The sequence below is a fragment of the Hydra vulgaris genome, chromosome 07 (assembly GCF_038396675.1).
Source record: "Hydra vulgaris chromosome 07, alternate assembly HydraT2T_AEP".
Classification (NCBI taxonomy): Eukaryota; Metazoa; Cnidaria; class Hydrozoa; order Anthoathecata; family Hydridae; genus Hydra; species Hydra vulgaris.
The window spans coordinates 20,713,490-20,731,325 of record NC_088926.1 but is presented as its reverse complement, the minus strand read 5'-3'; the positions used below and the strand labels follow the sequence as shown (position 1 = coordinate 20,731,325).

The window sequence follows — 17,836 nt, the reverse complement described above, 5'->3', positions numbered from 1 at the left end:
AAATTGGACAAAATTTTAAAACCAGTTTCAAAAATATTTCAAAAAACAATAAAAAAATAATTTAGAAACGTGTTGTTCCTCCATTTGTTTTCAAGCACTCTTGTACTCGTTCTGGCATTGAATTCATTAAAGTTTTGATTACTTCATCAGGCACATTTTTCAAATGATGAGAGATAGAAGATTTCAAATCTTCCAAATTGTAAAATTGTTCTTTACTAAGCTTGTGATCAAGCCACGACCATAAATTCTCTATTGGATTCAAGTATGGACTATTGGCAGGCCATGGAAGCACTTGAATTTTATTAGAATTGAACCAATCGCTAACAACATGCGCTTTATGACACGGCGCATTATCTTGCTGGAAAATAAATCCATCTTGCAACTGCCATAAATCAATGCTAGCAATAAGCGAGTTTTCCAAAATTTCAATGTCCCTTTCTTTGTTAAGTCTACCATCGAATAAATGAAAAACGCCAACTCCACAGGCACTCATACAGACCCAAATGCCTATTGAACCACTGCCTTGTTTTGTTCGTTTCAAAATGCATGATTCATCAAACCGTTCGCTTATAAGTCTACGCAACATTACGCGACCTTTTCTGTTGTCTACCTCAACGTTCATTTCATCACTAAAGACCACATGGCTCCACTGATCTGTTGACCAATTTTTATGTAGTTTGCACCACTCTTTCCTGGCAAATTTTTGTTTTTTATTTAAGCGTGGTTTTTTTGGTGCAGCACGCCATAAATAATTTAAATTGTGGAGGACCCTTCGTACAGTTCTAGGGCTTGCTTTCAGACCATTTGACAGTGTCCATTTTGTAGACAAGTCTGTAGATGATGCTTGTCTGTTTTCTTTCATTAATCTCACTAACGAGCGAACATCACGGTCATTTGAAATTTTATTGCGTCCAGTCCTATGACGATCATTAATTGCCCGGGTCTCTTTGTATCGTTGAATTATGTTAATAATGCAAGAGTGAGACCTTCCGAGCTTTTCTGCTATTTGTCTGATGCTATGGCCTTTTTTTAATACAAGAGTCGCGTATCTGTCTTTTTGTCGATCTTTGCACGCTTTTTTGCAATATTTTTATATCCTTATTGCAATTCAAAAAATAAATGTTTATTTGATATCAGGTTTTGACATTTTATTTTATAGCCAACGTAATAAGCAATTAAGACAGTTAAAAAAAATAATGGATTATTATTTTTAATAAGTGCAAATTAAAGATTTGAAAGTGGTCGTTAAATTTTGTCCAATTTATTTAAAGAAAATTTATAAGTACTCATCAGTTTTTTAATAAGTTAAACGCTATTTAATTAAAATTAGATTAAAAAAGTTATACCACTTTAATCCGTATGTTTTAATTAACAAGATATTAAAAAAAAAATTTAATATGTCAATTAGAATCTTCTTCATTTTAATTTAAAGATTAAGAAACCAACTAAAAAATGAGTGGTCTTTAATTTTTGGCCACCGCTGTAGATTCTTTTGATTTGTCTTTTGATGAGTTTGATAAAGCATTTAAAATGCTAAGTCAAACAAAGCAATAGGTCATGATGATATTAGCGGAAACGTGGTTATTAACTCATATGAAACATAAAAAATGTTCTATATAAAGTATTTAAATGTTCAACTGATCAAGGAATATTTCCTGATCAGTTGAAAATAGCAAAAGTTACACCAATATTTAAAGGAGGAGAGTTGTTGAATGTCAGTAATTACCGTCTATCTCTGTTCTCTCTGTTTTTTCTAAAATTTTAAAGAGAATTCTTTATAACAAAATTTTCCAACATTTGTCTCAAAATAAAATATTATATAAAAATTTTTTTTTTTTTTTTTTTTTTTTTTTTTTTTTTTTTTTTTTTTTCTTTCTCTGTTTTAATATAATATAAGATTTTACAACTTCGTAATATAAAATTTCAATAAATAAAATAAGTAAAACAGATAGGGGCTCAAAGAAGATGAGGATGACAGTACGTTATCGCAATCTTTTCATAGAGCCCCTATAACAAGATTTCAAAAAAATATCGTAATATGTTAATGCGTAATAAAATTTCAATAAAATATCGTAATAAAACGCATAATTCGCTAATAAAATTGATAAGCAACCAACAAAAGTAGAAATAAAACAAAAACAGATTTATGAGAAATTATTCAAAGTATGATTAACCAAAAACATTTCTTATATTTTAAAAATTTCTTTTTTTGTTAAAAACTTGAAGGAACTTAACGAATTTACCGTGCCTTTGAATCCTTTTTGAAAAGTATTCCATACTTTTGGACCTCGATATAGAATGCTGTACTCTGAATATTTGTTTATTATCCGAGGCAGTTTATAAGTGTTGGACATATTCGCTCTAAGATTATAGCTATCATTTTTATTTATTTTAAACTTGTTATTAAAGCTTATAGGAGAGATATTGTGATTATAACGATACATGAAAATTAAATGCTGGTAGATATTAATTTCAAACACATTCATCATTTTCATATCTTTCATTAAGGGCTTAGCGTGTTCACGCCTATTTTTTGAGTAAATGATTCTGCAGGCATGTTTTTGTAGACTATAAATTTTTTTAATCTTTGCCGCTTGAGTACTTGCCCATGAAATGTTTGCATAGCTGATGAAGCTATGAATTAGCCCAAAGTAGATTAATTTAAGACTATTTTTATTGACGTAGGAGCGAACTCGATACATCAAACCTATTATTTTGGTGATTTTTGACTGGATATATATTATATGTGGAAGCCAGGATAATTTTTCATCAACAATGATTCCTAAGAATTTTATATTGGATTGCTTATTTACTAGTTTATCATTTAGAGATAGGTTAGGCAACTTGAGAGGAAGATTTTCTTCTTGTGTTTTTTTGTGAAATAGTATATACTTTGTTTTCTCAGCGTTAAGTGAGAGTTTGTTTGCCTTAAACCAGTTGTTTACTTTACACAGTTCAATATTCATGTCTGCATATAATTTCTTGATATCATTGTTGGTGAGAAATAAGTTTGTGTCATCTGCAAACATGACCGAGTTCATTTTTAAAGATGCATTACAAAAGTCATTTATATATATTAGAAAAAGAAGTGGACCAAGAATCGATCCTTGCGGGACTCCACATATGACATTTAATACTCCAGATTGGACATTATTTACATATTGTTTTCTGTTTGTAAGATAGCTTTTAATCCAATAATAACTTTTATTTATTATTCCGTAGTGCCTTAATTTATCTAATAGAATGCAATGGTCCACTGTATCGAATGCTTTTGATAAATCAAGAAACACTCCTAAAGTAAATTTATTATTTTCAAAACCATTAGTTATTTGATTTACTATTTCAATGATTGCATGCTCTGTAGAGAGATTTTTTTGAAAGCCAAACTGATTTGGGTAAAAAAAATTGTTTTTAATGAAGTAATCATAGATTCTATTATAAACTACACGTTCGAAGAGTTTTGAAAATACAGAAAGTATTGATATAGGCCTGTAGTTTGTAATGTCAGAATGATCATTACATTTGTATAATGGAATTACTTTTGCCAATTTAAGTACATCCGGAAATATCCCAGAATTTAATGAGAGCTTAAGTATATGAAACAGGGGTCTATTAAGACTGTGTTTGTTTGCAATAACTATATCACTAGATATCTCATCAAATCCTGGAGCCTTTTTTTTTTTTAAGGAGGCAAAGGCTGCCTCTAATTCTTCATAGCCTAATTCATAATCAAGCATGGTAACGTTATTCGTGTTTTTAAGATAGGTTTTAAAGGATACAGATGTTGGTACAATTTTATTTACAAGATTTGGACCAATATTTGTAAAATATTTATTGAATTCTTCTGAAATTAGTTTTTGACAAAATATATCGTTATTTTCAATAACAATTCGTTTAGGAAGAGAAGGTGAATTTAGTTTTTCTCTTCCCATTAAGAGATTAATGATGGACCATGTTTTTTTGCTATCAAATTTGCATTTGTTAATTTGATTACTGTAATATTTTTTTTTTGCATTTTTAATGAGATCTTGGTAAAAAAATTTATAATTTTTGTAATTTTTTTCATTATCATTGTTTCTATTTTTCAAAAATTTATTGTAAAGTTTTTGCTTTTTTTTTGAGCACTTTAATAACGATTTATCCATCCACGGATTAGCAATTGCTTTTGACTTAATTGTTATTATCTCTTTTGGACAGGTTTCATTAAAGTACTCCAAAAATGTACTTAAAAAGGCATTGTAAGCTTCATTAGTATCTTTACATTTATATACGTTGTTCCATGTTTCTTGTTTTAGTCTACTTGTTAATTTATTAGTGTTACTCAATTTTAAATTTCGTTTTTTTAAATGTATAATTTTTGAATGACAATCAGACATAGATTTAAAGTTTTTTATTTTTATGAATATCGGGAAATGATCGCTAATATCTGTCAAAAATATACCGGTTTCAAATGTCGTTTCTAAATAATTATTGATAAAAATATTGTCTATTGCTGTTGCAGAGGTTTTTGTTACTCGCGTTGGTTTATTAATAGTTGACAAGACATTAAATTTAAAAAGCATATCAAAAAAAGATTTTATTTTTGGAAATTTTGTGTTAGAAAGAGCATCAAGATTTATGTCACCAGTTATATATAATGTCTTATTTTCTTTATTTATTTTCATAATCGTATTTTTGATAAAAGTTTCGAAATTTTTTATTTTTCCACTCGGTGGACGATAAACACATCCAACTAAAATGTTTCGGTATTTTTTATTAATAATTTCAATGAAAAGGCTTTCATAATTATCATTTGAAAAGCATAGTATATTTTTTATCTTGAAAGCATATTTTTCTAAGACATAAATTCCTAATCCTCCTCCTTTTTTCCCATTTCCTCTTGATTGACTTATTAGTTTATAAAATGGTAATATATAATTAGAATTTAATTCAAGAGAACTTTCTGTATCATGCCAAGTCTCTGAAATAGATATGATGTCGAACGTGTAGTTTAAAATATTTAAAAATTCTTTAAGTTTATCAAAATTTTGCTGCATGCTTCTAATGTTTATGTGTAATACAGAAAATGAGCCATCATCTGCTATTACTTTAAATTCAAAAGGATCAATATACGGTGTGTTAATTAAGTTCATTTGAGTTTCTTGAAAAATATTTATATTTTCTTCTGATAGGTTATTTATAAAGTTGTCCTCAAAAAAGTCTAAATTTAAATTGTGAAAATCTAATTTCTGTGGAAAAAGCGCTGCCATTTTTTAAAAATGTATAATTTAAAAATATTTAATATAATTAAAAACGAAAATACTCAAAACGCTTACTCGTTTACGCATGTCGGAATAACATCTGTGTTGCGGGTGTTTTCTCGAAATTCGTGAACAATCAGTTTGTTGTAAACAACTTTTGCAAAATAGCCATTTTGACGATGTATCTTCGCCTGATCAAAAAGTTCCTTTCGAATTTTTCGCGTGGTAAAACTAAAATCTTCGTTTAGAAAGATATTAGTTCCTTTTAATTTTCTTGCTCTTTCCAAAATTGTTTTTTTGTCCTCGTAATCCCGGAGCTTCAAGACAATTGTTCGCTCTCGTTTATCATTAGCTACTCCCACTCGATGAGCCCGATCAATTATAATTTCTTTTTCAATACCAAGATTATCTTTAAATAGTTGCTTTACCTTTTTTTTTGTGATTTCCCAATTCTTTTCTTCATTATTTTCAACGACCCCGTCAATTCTTAAATTGTTTCTTCTGTTACGGTCTTCAATATCAACGCTTTTTAATTTTAACTCAATATTGTCAGAAGATATTTTACCCTGCATTTTTCGTACATTTGATAAATCGTCGTGAACTTTATTAATTTTTTCCTCAACTGCTCTAGCTTTATCGTTAAATACATCGCCAACAAAATTTAATCCAGATTTCATTTCGTCGAGTTCTCGCCGAACTTCTTTAAAACTAGATTGAAAGTTATCAAACCTCTCATTTATGTTCGATAATGCTTCATGAAAAAAAGACAAAATTGTTTCTTTTTGAATATTTAGTAGCTCTCTCATCATAGCAATCGAAACTAACTCTTCTGATTTAGACATATCAACTTTTATTTAACGAATTAAAAAAAATTTCAAAAAATATTTAACTGTAAGAAAACGCGTCTGTTCACCACGATGTTCGCCACGCAAAAAAAATCAATATGGGTTTAAGAAAAATAACTCTACTGAGCACGCTATACTAAAAATAACTCAATATATTACAGATTCATTTGAAAAGTCAAAATTTACTTAAGGCATTTTTGTTGACTTATCAAAAGCGTTTGATAAGATTGACCATAAAATCCTTTTCAAAAAACTAAAATATTATGGAATCACAGGAAATTTTCTTAAGCTAATAAAAAGTTATTTACACAATAGAAAACAATTTGTTCATTTTGACCAATCATCGCGATCTCAATTATTAGAAATAACTTGAGTTCCTCAAAGATCTGTACTAGGACCTCTTCTTTTTCTCATTTACATAAACGATCTCTATGAAGCATCCAATTTGATGACAGTTATGTTTGCTGATGACACAATTTTTTTTTAATCTCATAGCGACATAACAAAATATTTTGACTCAAATATACCACTCATTCATTCATTGCCACATAAACTTTGCGAATGCGACTTTGGGTAGTGTTAATAAAAGTAAATTAGAACCTCTTCATCGTCAACAGAAACATGCTGCACGTCTTATTAACTTTAAAGACCGTTTTTCATATGCTAAGCCTCTTTTTATTGAAATGAATATTTTAAACATATTTCAACTAAATATTTTTAATGTACTGTGTTTTATGTTTAAATGTAAAACTCGTAGAGCTCCGGTTTCTTTTCACAATTTATATTCCTTAAAAGAAAAAAATAAATATAATTTAAGGAAAGATAATTTCCTTTTTCAACTAGTTTTCACAACCAATTTAGGCAAGTTTTGTATTTCTTTTCGAGGGGCGTTTTTATGGAATAATATAGTTTTGAAACATTTTGATTTTTCTCACCACTGAAATTTCGCATTTAAAAGGAAATTAAAAAATATCATTCTCTCTATTGAAAACATACTTATATATTTTTAAATTGAGTTGTTTTGATTTATTTATTATGTTTTTACGAATTCTTATATATAAAAAATATTTATTTGACTATATACTTGTATATTTAAATTTTGTTTTATTAATTTTATTTTTGTGTATCATGTTAATTTAATTTATACATTTTATACCTATCAAGTTTTGTATTTTAGGTATTTATATAAAACGTTAACTTTTACTTCTAACTTTCGTTTTATAAACTTTATTTGACTGCCTTATTTATTTTATACACATTATAAAATTGTTTTAACACGCAACGATTGTAAGCGGTTCTTGATGACAAGATCATCTGATCTTCTGCAAGTCTCCGCGTTCCTATTTTATATGCAACAAAATTTGTAATTTTTTATTTATATGCATTTTCTTTCATTTATTTTATTGTAATAGTTATTGTAAAGACATAAAAGAACCAAAAAAAAAAAGAAATTGGAGCCTTAAATGACAGGTTTGAGGCCTCCGACCCACTAGCCACGGCATTGCTTACAATTGCTTCAGGTTCTTAGTGAGTCCGCATCTTATAGTTCCGGGTCAACACATTAGAAGCCGAGTATATTGAGTCCGGTTCTAAATCAATTACTGTAACATACACACACGAGTAAAAATTGTAAACATTCCAATATGCTATCCATTATTATTTGTTACCAATTGTTATGTTTTTATTTACTAAACGCTGTTCATGTTGAGGTTGTTAATATCACAACAACAATAATAAAATACTATACCATAATAATATTTTTTAATTAATTTTTTAATTAATAATATTATTAACAATAATAATATTAGTATTTATAATATTGTTATTATTATTAAAAAACAAAATTAAAAAAATAATTTATATATATATATATATTATATACATATATATATATATTTTATATATATATATATATATATATATATATATATATATATATATATATATATATATATATATATATATATATATATATATTTAAAAAACATCGAGTTTAAATTAGAAAGCTTTGGTATTCAGACTTAAGCTTTTATACAAAAAATATTGGTTTTGAATAGATCATAATCACTCATAAAAAGAGTAAAAAATTGCACTAGTACTTGATTTGATGATTTATACTTGATTGCAAAGACAAAAGAAGAATTAATCCTAAGAAATCAGGGTTAAAAAATTGTAGCGCTAAAAATAATAAATATGAATAAGACAATTATGCATTCATAGTTTTAAATTGTAAGATTTTTATACAATGTTAAGTCAAAAAAGAACAAGAAAAAAATTCTGGTTAAAGTCCATGTGTAGAAAAGAATATAATAGTGTGTTGTATATAATATACATTTAGAGCAAACTTTGTATTGTTTTCAAGATGTAACAGAATACAATTTGCTTTTAATATCGCTGGTTTTGAGTGTAGATAGTTTTGTAAAGATTGATTGTATTGGTTTTGTTGTCTCAGAGAAAAAGTTTGATCAGCTGGTAGAATGCCTGGGCCAAGTTCAGTGCTTAAGCCAAGTTCTTTAATCTTCACAAAAGAATAAAGAAAAATTATGCACAACAAGCATCCTGAAAATTAAGATTGAAACAAAGAAACGATGTCTAGCGTCTGGAAAAAAAAGAGAGAAAATGATGGTCTGGTAGATGTTTAGTTTGAATCTAAAAGATAAAGAAACAATGATCATAGATTATTATACAATTATCTTACTAAAAGAGATTAGGAATAGTGAGTATACTTGATAGGGTGTGTCAAAGTGCATTACAAATAACCTGAAAAGCTTCTGTCAAGAAAAGAAGATTTTCAGTATTGGAGAAAATCATCATCATCATCATCATCATCATCATCATCATCATCATCATCATCATCATCATCATCATCGTCATCATCATGATTATCATCACGATTATCATTATCAATAATAATGGTATTGTAAATAAATTTTATTTATACACTTTAACTAACTTTTTTGATATACATTGACTCAAAACTATATATGGAAATGAATTATTGATTTTATTATTTTAAAATAAACAATTTTAGTCTAATATAATATGGCACTTGAGTTACAGCCTGTTATCCTGGCAGCTGGTGAAGGGTCAAAAATGTTCCCTTTAACAGAAAACATTCCTAAATGTTTAATGCCAATTGGTAATATGCCTATGATTTGGTATATTGTGAATCAGCTTGAGCGCTCAGGATTTCAAGGTAATAATTTGATATTTAAATTTTTACATTAAAATTTTTTTTGCTTAACTCAATTTTAGATTACGAAGTAAAAATTTATTTCATCAATTTTTTATTTTAAAGCATATTTTAATAGTCATCTAAAAAAAAAGATTCTCAAATGTTTTTTCAAAGTTGCTTTATAATATAAAAACCTTCAATTTATTTTTTATGGTTTTAGTGTAGAGTTTGCAAAGTTACCTAGTTGTGGTAATGTTAGTGAGACATTTTTCATGATAACAATGGAACAGTAACAAGCCTAAACTTTAAAATAAGAACATTGTTTAATTTATCATAAAATAAACTTTTAAAAATGAGCATTTAACAACTTTTTTAACTAAACTTTTTATGTCTAATATTTTTTAACTTTTGAGCAAAAATTATTTTGAACAAATATTTTTTTCTATATTCTTAATTGGTAACTAATTTTTGTAAATAAAAAGTGCCTAAAGCTTTCAAAATTAACGAAGTCATATTACTTTGGTAATAACTTTAAATAAAATATTTTTTTTAAACAAGTTCCAAAGTTTAACTGGAGAATATGTTAAGGTTTTAGCATGAAATGGTATATGGCTTACTCTAATATGCTATAGTTTTGAATCAGTTTTTGTATTAAAAGTCTAAATCTACTGAATGTTTTTTTCTCAACAACATAATAATTAATTTAAATTTAGAATTAAAAAACTTTTTTAGTAACACCACTACTTAATGTTTTTTTTTCTTTATCACAAAAAGTGTAAGTAAGTTTAGCAGTTTTTAAAATCTCATAATTTTTAATACACACAATTTTGAGCTAATCTTAACTGAAACTTTTTCATGTCATCTGTAATGCACTCTCTTTAAGTTTTCCTATTTTTACCATAATCTTTTCCTCCTAAAACTACTAACATTCTACTGATACCTAATCATCTGCATCTTTATGCTATACATGACAAAATCATTTTAAACTTTCCTGGTACACCCTCTCAGATACACTTACTATTCCTTATCTCAGTCTGAGATCACACAGCTTACCCTTGCTGTTGATACCTCTTCTAATTCACTATCTGATCTAATGGTATTTCTGAGTTTAAAAAAAGAAACATAGTCATAATAACAGATAGTCAGTTGGGCCGTTTTTGCTAGATTCAATTGTTTTTAAACAATAAAAGTTAAAATTTTGAATTTATGTTTAAAACTGTTTGTTTATTGTGCCCAGAATACCAATAAGTGCACAATAATCTAAAATGGCAAACTTTTGCCATTTTAGATTATTGTGCACTTATTGGTATTCATCAATTATTTCATATTAGATCTAGAACCAAATTTTTTTCTTTCTTGAAAACAATAAGTTTATCAGAAATTTAATTCCACCATTGTATGATAAAATATAAGTAGGAGCATAAATTCAAATGCCACATAACAACGCAGCATTCAAATAGTTTCTTTTTAACACAGCAAATAAATGCATAAACTGATGTTAAGCAAAAGTCTACTACATAGTTCATGAATTTTGTTCATGTACAAGTTCATGAATTTTGTTTAAAAAAATTTTCTTATTGTTATAAATGATCTTTGCTGCCCTCCATATATCAGAGATGAGCTTTTAAAGTACATATTCTTAGGAAGATGATATGAAGCCATCATTCTAGTTAATAAAACGAAGTTATAAAAATTATTTATAGTGATGTTTAAGTTTTTTTTATCCAAAATTTTATAAAGTTGCAGTTCAGGATTTTTCTCACAGGTTCTCACCTCCTATAGGATATAACCTTGCTAATCATATTTAGAAACAGAAAAAAAAAAAAAATTGAATATATTGGTGGATACATGTTTAGTACATTATCAAAGAATATGTTATTAAAAAAGTTGGCAAAGTTGACTTAATCGAAAAGCACTCTTAATTTTGTTGGCTGGAAAAATTGTAGAATAAGTCAAATTTTTTGAAGAGTAATTGTGGTACTAATAAAATTTTTTAAAAAAAAATCAAGGTGATCTTTTGTCTCTATTATCTGATGCTTTTTTACTATTTAGAATAGCAGAATTAGCATTCAGAAAGTCAACCAAAAAGTTCATGTAAAGATAAGCTGTTAATTGTTGGCAAAATTGCTTCAAGATGTTAAGGTTTATCTTAATTTTCATGAAATTGTTATGTTAATTTTACCAAGATATTTAAAGAAGTGTCTCAATCTTCAAGATCATCTTTTAACACTATATTTTTGTGTTTGCTCATTATCCTATTCAAAGGAGCCTCTAAGCTTGCATAAAATCAAGTCTATAATAAAAAGAACAAATTTGTTCAAAAAAAAAATCATGAAAAGGTCTTCGAACTCCACTTAATAATTATTAGACATTTAGTTATTTTGATGGCCAAAAAAATTTATTAAAAACATGTTCTAGCATTTGAACTATATTGCAGTACGATTGCACTATATTGCAGTATGATTGCAGTAAGATGCAATAATAAAGTCAAAGCCAAATGAAGTTATGTGATTTTTTACTTTAAATAATAATATCATGTAATGTAATGATTAAAGCGATGGGTTTAACTATTTGAGTAGTTTAATAATTTTGCAGATTTTATTAATAAAGTTTTGAAATATTTTTGAAATTTTAAGACTTTTTTTTGCAAAACTTTTTCCTTCACATAACTTCAACCTAATAGATCACTTTTTACCCCCCTTCCCCGAAGTTTTTAAAAATTGACTATGCATCTTTTGATACCCTAATTATTATTAACCTCAAATTTTCTTTACTGTCCTTCTTTATTATTCACAGTGTACCATATAATGGCAATTATAAAACATTTTTTTATTCAAGATAGTATATATATGTATATATATATATATATATATATATATATATATATATATATATATATATATATATATATATATATATATATATATATATATGTCAGGGTCAATTTTTGGCCGTTTTCAATAGCATCAACCGTATTTGGGCGCCACCCAAATTAAAATTTAAGGACCTTTTTTTTTTTTATGTTTTTACGCCAAATATTGTTTTTTTTTTGCGAAAAAGGGCTGATTTTCCGCTAAAATCTTTTCATTTTTTTCTTCTTTTTTTATAAACAAAAAAACAAAAAACAAAGAATAATGAAAGAAAAGATTGCTAACCTTTATCCATGCCAAACCCTCAGTTGATGTAGCAGCACTCCCTTGCAGGTCAGGCTATTGATAGTCCATGTATGTACTGAAGCCCCTGGCAGCAGCAGGGCTAGTGATGAAGCGAGCGCGATTGCGCTCCGCTCGTAAAATGCGCCCATAAACGGTATTTTCAAACGTTCTAGGCGCGATAAACAACGCGCGTTCAGCTTATAACGAGCGTATAAAATAACGCTCGTCCAATAGTTCGGGATTATTATTTTAATTTCATAAAATATTTAAAAAAGATTTTTTATTAAAGATATTCTGTTATCAAAGCACTGATATAAAATATAAAAAGCACAACGTCGTTCTCTTTTGCACTAACATAATGAATGAGCAGTTTAAAGTCGTTATAATCGCTAATTTCAATAATGGAATGTGCACGTGGAAACACAATGTGAATACGAAAATGCGCAAATAAAATAAGAATAGAAAATTAGAAAACCATTATAAGAAAATTGAAACTGCAGAGTATTTTTAATCTTGTGAAAATATCAAGTAAGATTTATTTGATTTATTGTTTTTAATATTCCACACACCGTTTATAATAAAAATAAATATTAATAATAGAGTAATTTTTAAAATTAGTTTTTGTTCATAGTATAGGTTTTTTATTAACTATTATTTATTGCAACTTAAATTTAAAACGATTCTGTTGTTTAGAATGTTCGCAATCACATTCAAAAAGGAAACAAAGTAATGATGTCAATATTTATTAAATGGAAAGTTATTATTCTTATTTATTATTATTTCAAATTATTCTTGTGTTATTTTTTTAAGATAAAAAAACAAAATTTAAAAAAGAAATTTTAGAAAAAAATTAAATAATTAATTTGAATAAAAAATATCAAGAAATATAAAAACCATTAACCGTTAATTAAGTTTACTGCGTAACATTTTAAAATACATATATCAAAACAACGAAGCAAAACTAAGTCACTAAATTATACTTCAATGCTTAAATCAATAAGAAGTTGCGTTTTTGTTTGATATTATTTTTTTATAACATAAATAGTTAAAAATAAAATTGCGACAATATACAAGAAGTTTGGAAGTATAAAAATCTACTTCGTTGAAGTAGTTTCATGAGTGTGATACTAATTCAAACATTTTTTGACGAAAGAATTACGTAACAAATAAAAAAAAAAATAAAAAATAAAAAGCTTTTTATGAGCATAGCCTTCAGCAATTTTCATGGTCGCGCTCGCCGATGTTATCTCGAGCGCTCATAATCACGCTCGATGAAAACATATTCTAATTTTATGAGCGCGATTTAACACGCTTGACGGTTTTCTTCATCACAAGCCCTGCAGCAGGCTATTTCAGTGTGACGTCAGAATGCTCATTTAAACAAGCAATTTAAGTTTAATTTAATATATCCTTATATCCTTGTCGTAATAGACTTTTATGGTAAAAAAAAGTCCCTTTCAACAACATTTAAATGACATCAACAATTAAGCAACATTTTAATGTCATCTACAAGTTAAAACAATTAAAATAATGCGGAAGTAAATTAATTTTTATCATTTTTTAAAAAACCACAATAATAATGACTAGAAAGTTTTTTTAATTAATAGTGTTTTTGTTTTTTTATTATTTTATAATATTTTTAAAACATGCGAGGAGTGTTGCTACATTGACTGACAAATTGGTAAAACATGAGAGGAGTGTTGTATTTTTACTGTAAAACGTTCGCGAAGTGTTGCTACATTGACTACCTTATAGCTTGCTGCTAAAAGGAAGTGCTGCTACTTCGACTGAGGGTTGGTTTGGGAAAACAGTTTATCATTAAAAAAAAAAAGACTTTATTCAAGTTTTAAAATTTTTTCCAAATGTTTTCATAAGATTTGTAGTAATTAAGATCAGCTTTGGATTATTGTTTAAGATTTTTATAATCAAGATAATTAGTTTTTATTAGTACATTGGTTCCTTATTGTATTATAACCAATATTATTTAAAAATGGGTTACCTTTTTTTTCCTATGGCTGGTTGTTGGCCAAAGTAATTATCTAATGAATCTTGTCATAGTTATTCAGTTAAAACATACTGGAATCAATCAATTTTCAAAAGGTATTTAGCTGTATCAATAACTAAATTGACAGTGACATTGATCCCTTTATATGTTTGCCAAAATAAATATATATGAACCCTTATATAAAATATATAAGCCTATATATATGAGTTAAATTTTTGGGTCTTTGATATTTTTTTTAAAGCTAAATGAAGTTAGACAATTGTATTTAACATTGATCTTTTAAATGAAAGTAAATATTTAAGTATTAACTTTCACCTGCTTTAAAAGAAAAGTTGATTTCTTTGAGTTGAGCTATAGAAATATGAGAAACTACGAAACTACTATATCCTGCATAAAGAATGATTCAGCAATGAAAAGCTCTTAATTGAAATATTTATTGAAGACATACTAGCCTTTGGCAAACAATCAATAATTTATATTTGGTTTGGTTTTTTTTCAATTACTATATGATATAATAGTTTCACATATTAATTTGTAAAATTACTATATCATACTATATCTTTAGTTATAATATATTATAAGTAAAGATATATCTTTAGTTATAATTTGTAAAACTTTTCTTCTCGATTCTTGAAAACATCATCAGAAAAAAAAATCTCAAATAGAAAAACATTTATACTTTTTCGAGAAGTTCCAGAGCAAACTATAAAACCTTAAGGCAAGGCATTTGCAAAAATCAAGAATAAATCAACAATCTTCTTGTAACTATTCTTCTTAATATGCCCTTATTTACAAAAAGTGTGCACTCATTGGTAGGCTGGGTTCTAAAAAAATGCTTATAATAAGTAAAAAAAAAGCGCTCTTAAACTGGCCAGACTACATATTTTATGACTATAAAAAAACAACACACTATTTTTTTATCATTATTTATTTCAATAATAATAATTTTTTTTTTCCAGATTTTATTGTTATTGTTCAATCTAATGATGCTAGCTTGGTTCAACAAACCTTACAATCATTATGTTTATCAAGCAGTACTTTTGATTTTATCAAACTGCAAGATGATGAAGATTTTGGAACCTGTGATGCGTTAAGATTATTAAAGAACAAAATTAAAGTGGGTATACAACAATTTTAAAAGTATATATCATGATTATTATTGATATAATAATATTAATTGAGATATATATATATATATATATATATATATATATATATATATATATATATATATATATATATATATATATATATATATATATATATATACACAAGGGCTATTCTAGGAAAAAATTTTTGGCAGTGGTATCCCTTCTGTCCCGGAGAAGTTTAGTGGAAAATCGGCATTTTTTTGCAAATAAAACAATATTCACTGAAAAAAAGGAAGAAAAATAAGGTCCTCAAGTTTTAATTTGGATGGCACACAAATACGGTTGATGCTGGTGAAAATGGTCTAGACTAGCCCTTGATATATATATATATATATATATATATATATATATATATATATATATATATATATATATATATATATATATATATATATATATATATATATATATATATATATATATATATATATATATTATATATATATATATATATATATATATATATATATATATATATATATATATATATATATATATATATATATATATATATATATATATATATATATATATATATATATATATATATAGACAGCGATGTACAGTTGCTTGGTTGCCTGCCAGGTGACCGAGAGTATAAACTTAGCTAATGTCAGTCGTCTGCCAATGTTTCGAGTAGTTAGTCACCATTTTTTTAAATTTCGCATTGAGCGTATTTCTTGTTTAGTTAAGTCATTTTTGAATATAGTGCTAACTAGTGCTAGTGCTAATAGTGTTAACTAAAAAATATTTTTGCAAACCAAAATAACTGTTAAAAACTATTGAAAATATTTGCTCTTCTAATTCTAGAAAAAAACACGCTGAATTACTTTAGTTTTCTCACTTGCTTTAAGAGCTTTAAGAGCTTTTTTTAAAAGTACTTTTTTTAACACAATAAAATCTTAATAAAAATGAATGAAGTTCAGAAGAATACTTATGGTTTTAAGGCAATTAAACAAAAATCAAAATATAACATAAATGGTTTTTATCATAATTATTATAGTTCTATCATTGTCGTCTTCGCTATCATCGCTCTTTGAAAATTTTTTAATTTGTTTCGGTTTTTTACTGCTAAATTAAGTGCACAAAATTTAAACTAATTTGTTCTTTTGAGTAAATTTTATTGAAGATTAAACTTATTGTTTATCAACCCTTGGAATTAGGAAAATTGAGGTTGGCAATTTTTTGCCAACCATAAACTATTAGAAGTCGGAAAAAAAAAATTTAATTAAAGGTTTTACCATAAAACATAGAAGGGAGATCGGCAATTTTTGCTGATCTCAAACAATTTTAGGTCAGTAGTTAGGTCAGCATCGCTGAATGCCAACCTTAATTCCGAGGGCTGGTTTACAGTATATCTTTAAAAGTATTTAATGTTGATTTTTATATATATATATAAATAATATAAAATTTATAACTATATATAGTATATTAGGTATATGTTATATTTGTATATTAACTATTACATATATATTATATACATATATTAAATATTTAAATTTATTGTATGAAAAAATCTCTGATTAAAAAACCTTTTTTTAAAAAAACTCTTTTGAAAAAACTAAAAGTGAGAGAGCAACAATACAAGTTTACAAAAATCAAATTAATTTTTTTTTAAGTAAATTTCAGCAGAAAAAGTTGTTAACTTTTAATGACTTTTAAATAAATAGTTCAAAGTAAAAGAGCAACAAAACAGTTTTATTCGATTTAAATTAATTTGTTATTTAAAAGTAAATTTTAACTAGCGATTTAAACCTTTTACTTTTATTATTAAATGTTAATCATTAATGTTTTTGTAAATACTACTTACAGAAAATTTATGATTTTAAATTTTATTTATATCATTTATAATAGAAATAAGTACCCACTAAAAATTTAAAGCTGCGGCCCATGTATATCGAGGTATTATATTTACAAGTTATTTTATATATTATTATTTTTCTCTAACTAAACTAGTGATTGACCGAAACTGAAATTTGAGCCGAAACCGAAAGTACCGAAATTCTGGTTCAGTGAAACTGAAATTTTGGCCGAAACCGAAATTTTGGCCGAAATTTGGGAAAGAATGTTTAAAATCCCTAAGCCTTTTATGATCACCGAATTAAAGCAAAAAAAACTATTTTACATATATCTAAGCAATCACCATGAAACATAGTTTGATAAAAACTATAATATGTCAAGACATTTCAATAATTAAAGGTAATAATTGAAGTATTTTCTCTGCGGAATACTTTTTTTCATGTTTTCTGGCAAAAGTCTGTTTCT

At 26.4% G+C, this 17,836-nt stretch overlaps 2 protein-coding genes across 3 annotated transcripts in view; one reads left to right on the top strand and one right to left on the bottom strand.

Annotated features, from left to right (window-relative positions):
• Positions 1-5,311: 5,311 nt before the first annotated feature.
• Positions 5,312-6,082, bottom strand: LOC136082619 (uncharacterized). The gene has a single exon (XM_065802033.1). It carries the CDS (start codon positions 6,080-6,082, stop codon positions 5,312-5,314), a length of 771 nt encoding a protein of 256 aa, XP_065658105.1.
• Positions 6,083-8,421: 2,339 nt separating this feature from the next.
• LOC100205664 (translation initiation factor eIF2B subunit gamma) overlaps positions 8,422-17,836 on the top strand; it is a 54,856-nt gene continuing 45,441 nt past the window's right edge. The window contains exons 1-2 of one of the 2 annotated variants that reach the window (XM_065801328.1): positions 8,422-9,281; positions 15,380-15,537. In XM_065801328.1, coding sequence (XP_065657400.1) covers positions 9,128-9,281; positions 15,380-15,537 — 312 coding nt within the window. In that variant the 5' untranslated portion in view covers positions 8,422-9,127. The remainder of the gene's footprint in view (positions 9,282-15,379; positions 15,538-17,836) is intronic. The other variant, XM_065801327.1, reaches the window with a different exon arrangement.